Source organism: Etheostoma spectabile, chromosome 15 (genome assembly GCF_008692095.1).
Source record: "Etheostoma spectabile isolate EspeVRDwgs_2016 chromosome 15, UIUC_Espe_1.0, whole genome shotgun sequence".
In the NCBI taxonomy this organism is placed as follows: Eukaryota; Metazoa; Chordata; class Actinopteri; order Perciformes; family Percidae; genus Etheostoma; species Etheostoma spectabile.
The window spans coordinates 33,604,839-33,610,317 of NC_045747.1; the positions used below are offsets into that span (position 1 = coordinate 33,604,839).

Genomic DNA, 5,479 nt, shown 5'->3' on the forward strand with positions numbered 1-5,479 from the left:
AGAGAGAGAATTCCATCCCTGTCGTTCACGTCTTTAAATTCTCTCTGAGTGTCCTTTTCCTCTCCAGCTGGCGGTGGTGTCCTCTCTTAACAAGAGAAAAACGGACCTTTTGATACTTTCTGAAAAAAAATAACAGCGTTGTATTACACCGAGTGATGAAAATAGAAAGTACTCATGGTCTTGAGGACTTCACTTACCATATACAGTATGTGTGTGAGTGTGTTTACAGTGTGTCTGAGTTCCACTACATCGGCTCAAACACCAAAGTCCCTTTTCCCAATTCCTCTGGATATGTGCATGTCCCTCCCTTCAGTATCCATTCAGCTGAAATCGTCAAAGTGTTTAGAGAAGCCCTCCTCCGGGATCAAAACAAAAGCCTTCGGTGGTTCTGAAAGAGGAACTTGCTGTTGGACAAGACGTCCCACCAAGCCCTCCCCCTCCGGCGTCCTTCTCAAATGAAGCTCCAATGCCCTCCCGTCGTCTTCTGGGTGCGGCGGTCCCATCGTCTGCCTTCCTGCCTCGCTGTCCGCCTGTGGGTCAGACTACTCAATGGGGGTGTGGGAGGAAACGGCAGGGTGGAGGGCGGGGGGGGGGGGGGTGATGAGGAAGAGAGTGGTACGGTCGGAGCGTTCAGTCTCCGGTTGTCATTTGAAGAGAAAAGACTGAGGAAGGAGGAGGAGTTGGAAGTGTGGCGGCGGCGGAGGTCTGGGGGGTCGGTGGGTGGGGGGGGGGGGGGGGTGGGGGTGGGGGTGGGTGGGTGGCGTCGGCGGTCTTCTCGATGACCAGCTGCAAAGTGGGGCAGTGCTGGGAGTAATACTGAAGAGCTCGGCGGTGCTCCGGGGCATTGGTCAGCTCCAGCTCCTCAAGCTCCTGCAGCTGGATGAGGCCTGACAGGCCGGTGGTGGTCAGCAGGGGGCAGCCTGGGGGGGGGTGGGGGGGGGGGGGTAGGGGGGATAGGAGGGGGGGAGAGGAGAGGGGGGAGGAAACAACAAGTGGGGGGGAGGGGGGAGAAGAGGGGGTAGGGGGGGGGGGGAGGTCACAGCAGGGAGGAACAACAGTGCAGCTGGGGGCGGGGTAACAGGGTGAAGGCTGTTGATCGAGCCCAAACGTTACACAGTGCATCTGCAGCAAGGTTATTACAGTTTTGAATTTCAGTTATTTTAGCTTTGACTTTTGGATTCTAATTTTATTTTAGTTAGTACTCAGTCTTAGTTTTAGTTTTGAAATATATATATATTTTTAAGATGATTATTTGTTATTATAAGATTATTTATTTAACCCTTGTGTTGTCCTCAGGTCAAATTTGACCGGTTTAACAAAAACTTTCTGTATCAGAAATGAACGTTGAAAAAAGTGACAAATGTTGACAAAAACTACAAAAAGCAAAGAGAAAAAGTGACCCAAAAAAATGTGAAAAAATTGACTAAAACATAATTAAGAAATCGTCAAACAAGTGACACAAAATAGGAATAAAATGGACAAAAACGTTGAGAAAAGAACATAAAAACAAAGTTGCAGGTCAACGGGAAGACAACACAAGGGTTGAAGGTGCCTTTCTCGGCACTCCAGGACGCCGTACTGGGTATAAATACATAAAAACAGCACAAAAATACTATACAACAATAACAACAGAAAAGGCAGAGCAAGAGACATTTAAGTGGAATTGGCAGTTTTGAACAGAACTGTTTTGAGTTGGGGGAATGAATCGATAGTGCTAAGTTGGGGGTGGTAATGACTTCCAGAGACAGGGGGGGAAAAGGCCTTTAAAGGTGAACTCCGGTCAATTCCAACACGTAGCTGTGTTATCTGTAAATGTGGAGGTCTGTCAGTAGAGAGAAAAACTAACCAATCGGTGCTGTCTAAATCCGAGTTATCCTCCTGCTAGAGTTAGCACCCAATAGGCTTAAACAGGGCAAGTTATAAACGTGTTTTTAGCCTCTAAACATGTTCAAAATGTCATTAAAAGTGCCCCCCCATGTGCAGTGATTCCCCATATTTTAAAGTAGTTTAGCTTGTTTTGTCAGGGCCAGGTAGAATGTGTATGAATATGTCGATACATATGCAAAAAACATTGCTGGAGAATAGCCTTGATGTGGCGTTGAATGACTCACTTACGATAATTTTGGAAGATTGTGCTGAGATGTGCAGTACATGTTCTTATTTATCCATTATTTTAATTTTATGTATATATACAGTATATAGTACATTCAATTTCTGTGGTTCAATGTCACAACAGACAGAAATTAATGCTGTGATTTTTTTCGGTGGTGAAATATTACAGCTAAAAAAACTAAAACTGAAATGATTTATGTTCAATTTTATCTTATTTGTATTAATTTTTTAACAGGGTTTTATTGAATTTCAGTGTAGGTGCAGTTTTTCTTAAAGATTTTAGTTCTATATTCAGTTTGACATTATAAAAAAAAAAAAATTCCAGTTCAGCCCCAAATTTGCCTCATTATCAGTTTGTATGCTAAATACTTTATTGTTCTTTTCTTGATTATTTGATTTATCTTTTGTGATGAAATGTCATGATATGACGTCAAAGACATCGAATGTCGTGTTTTGTCACATCAACAGTCCAAAACCTAAAAATGTTCAGTATACTATCATAAAATCACAATTTAGCAGCTGGAATATGGGAAACATTTGCATTCGGCTTGAAAGACGACTTGAAAAATTCACCGATTTTTTCATTTACAGTTTCCAATTATTTTGTTGTTTTGTTGCTAGTTAAGTGTATCCACTTTCTTTCTACCAAATATATCAAATATTTGCTTTTTCGCATTGGTCAGTTTTAATGAATTCAATTGAAATATGACCCCTCTGCTATTCAGCCCTGCAGGTAGCATTAGAGGAACGGCTATGGGTTCATTACTATCCAAGCATTAGAACATGATATCCTCCTGATATAGATATAGATATATATATATATATATATATATATATAATTATTACAATATATAGATGATAATCTATAATATATCTATTCTATAGTAATGATAATCCCGTCTCATTTGAAACCAATTTTAGGTAATGCTTTTGTCGTGATGAGATGTGGTCATCAGTTTGTAAATGACAGAGTGTGGTCTAGACCTCCTCTATCTGTTAAGTGTCCTAGGATATCTCGGGTTGTGATTTGACACTATAAATAAAATTGAATTAAAGTAACCTAGGCCCTGTAATTCTAGATCAGTGGAGGGCCACTAGATGGCAGTATAAGGCTCCAGATCATAGCACAGAGTAGAGATCCATATAATCCACTTTATACAGTGTAACACGGTTAAATGTATAAAGATAAGCTTAGATTCTCTTTACCATACACATACATCATGCTCTTGCTTTGTTACTCATTGTCTAATGCATGCGAGCATGATTTTAAATATTTTAAAGATTAATGTTATTATGTTGAAATGTTGCACAGATCTCATAGTAATAGTACATATAGATACATAATACATACATAATACTAGGAATAGGAAGCTCTTTCTGTACAAGATAAATCGTACCTGCAAGAGACAGTAGGCGAAGACTCCTCATTCCAAACAAATGCTGCAGACCAAAGTCCTGTACCTACAAAACACACACACACACACACACACACACACACACACACACACACACACACACACACACACACACACACACACACACAACACACACACTTATATGTGAGAAATGCTGGTCATTGTGACTGACTGTGACTGAAGAACAATTGTTTTTAAATCCATAAATCCCTAATGCAAAGTTGAGGCTATTTTCTTGCAATTATCATCGTTAGATTAGATTCAACTTTATTGTCATTACACATGTCCAGGTACAAGGTAACGAAATGCAGTTTAGGTCTAACCAGAAGTGCAATAGCAGTAAGTGCAGGGTATACACTGGTTCCATAAGTGCAGGACATGGATATGTACTGAATAAATATAGAAATGAATACTACTATAAACAGAATTTTAAAGATAGATATGAATGTAATATATAGATAACAAGTATTGTGATCAAGATTTACAGCTGGATATGTACTGAATATAATACACAGGTGGATATTACTATAAATAGAATTTTTACAGATATGTACAATGGACATAATATACTAATGGTTTACAGAGTTTACAGGTGAGTATGTGCTATGACTATATGTACAGACGGCTCTTACTATAAACAGAATTTGTACAGATAGATATAAATATAATATGTTAGGCTAAAATGAGCATTATAACAATGGATTTAAAGGAAGTACAAATTAATTTGGACAGCTTCTACCCAAACTTTAACAAAAGTAATTGCATTAAAGTATGGTATTGCAGATGTATTTGTGTTTATGTTATGTTTACAGATTATATGTACTTTAGTGAACAAATGTGTGCATGTTGTAAAATAAATTAGCATGTGTGACATGTGACGAGATTGCAGTGAGATATTGGGTTTCAGCAAATTACAAGACTGGATTATTTTGTTTCATAGATAAATAATTACAAAAAAAAAGGCTGCCATGTTTATCATAGTCCAGAAAAATATAAAAAGACAGCAGTACTGATTTATTTTTGCTATTCTTTGAGCTTGACTACAAGCTGGGGTGCGGATATGAAGAGTATGAATAACGATGTGCCACCGAAAAACGACAATACTCAGCAGACTCCATGGCTATCGGCATATGTTGGAGATTTGTATTTCTTACTAGTAATTTCTCCGATATTTTTCATGTACATTGCCGAGCCTGGAATGTTGGTTGCTAAATGATTAGTAGTGGTGTGTGTGTGTGTGTGTGTGTGTGTGTGTGTGTGTGTGTGTGTGTGTGTGTGTGTGTGTGTGTGTGTGTGTGTGTGTGTGTTTGTGTTACCTGACAGCACCAGCGCAGATAGAGGCTCCTTAATGACGACATGGTGGACAAGTAGCCCAACCCAGTGTCTGTGATCCGCACACACCTACAAGTACACACAAGACACAACAATACACGTGAGTGATCTACATCCTTTCCTTTTTTTGACTGATGCATTGAGAAACACTGGTGGACACAAAGCTTTAACACACTCCCAACAGTAACAGACTACTCTTTATGTACTGCAACTCCCATTTGCATAGTTACATTTGCCAATATCAATATACTCAACACTCAGTGAAAAATACTGTGCCCATCTTTAAAAATACAAATATTACTTACTTACTGCTGTGGTTGGGGTTTTTGTTTAGGTTCATTTCCCTTTTTCTTTGGCCTCCTTGTGTTTTGGGGTGTCTTGTTGTTCCCTCTGGGTCTTAGGTTTGCCGGGTCCCTGTCATTGGTTTCCTCGTACCTGTTTGGTTCTGCTTTCCTGTTGTTGCATAGTCAGCGTCCTGTCTGCGTGTCGCTTCTTGTCTGTCTTTCTGTCTTGTCTTGTCTTGTGTAGCTTCACTTTGTTTGTCTGATGGTCCTGCCCCGCCCTAATATGATTCACCTGATGTGTCACCTGTTCCCCATTACCTCGTGTATTTAACCCCA

At 39.8% G+C, this 5,479-nt stretch overlaps 1 protein-coding gene across 1 annotated transcript in view; it reads right to left on the bottom strand.

Annotated features, from left to right (window-relative positions):
- Nucleotides 1-8: 8 nt before the first annotated feature.
- fbxl16 (F-box and leucine-rich repeat protein 16) overlaps nt 9-5,479 on the bottom strand; it is a 35,592-nt gene continuing 30,121 nt past the window's right edge. The window contains exons 5-7 of the mRNA XM_032536890.1: nt 4,844-4,928; nt 3,510-3,573; nt 9-920 (exon numbers count right to left, since the gene is read on the bottom strand). Of these exons, the coding sequence (XP_032392781.1) occupies nt 631-920; nt 3,510-3,573; nt 4,844-4,928 (439 nt within the window). The 3' untranslated portion in view covers nt 9-630. The remainder of the gene's footprint in view (nt 921-3,509; nt 3,574-4,843; nt 4,929-5,479) is intronic.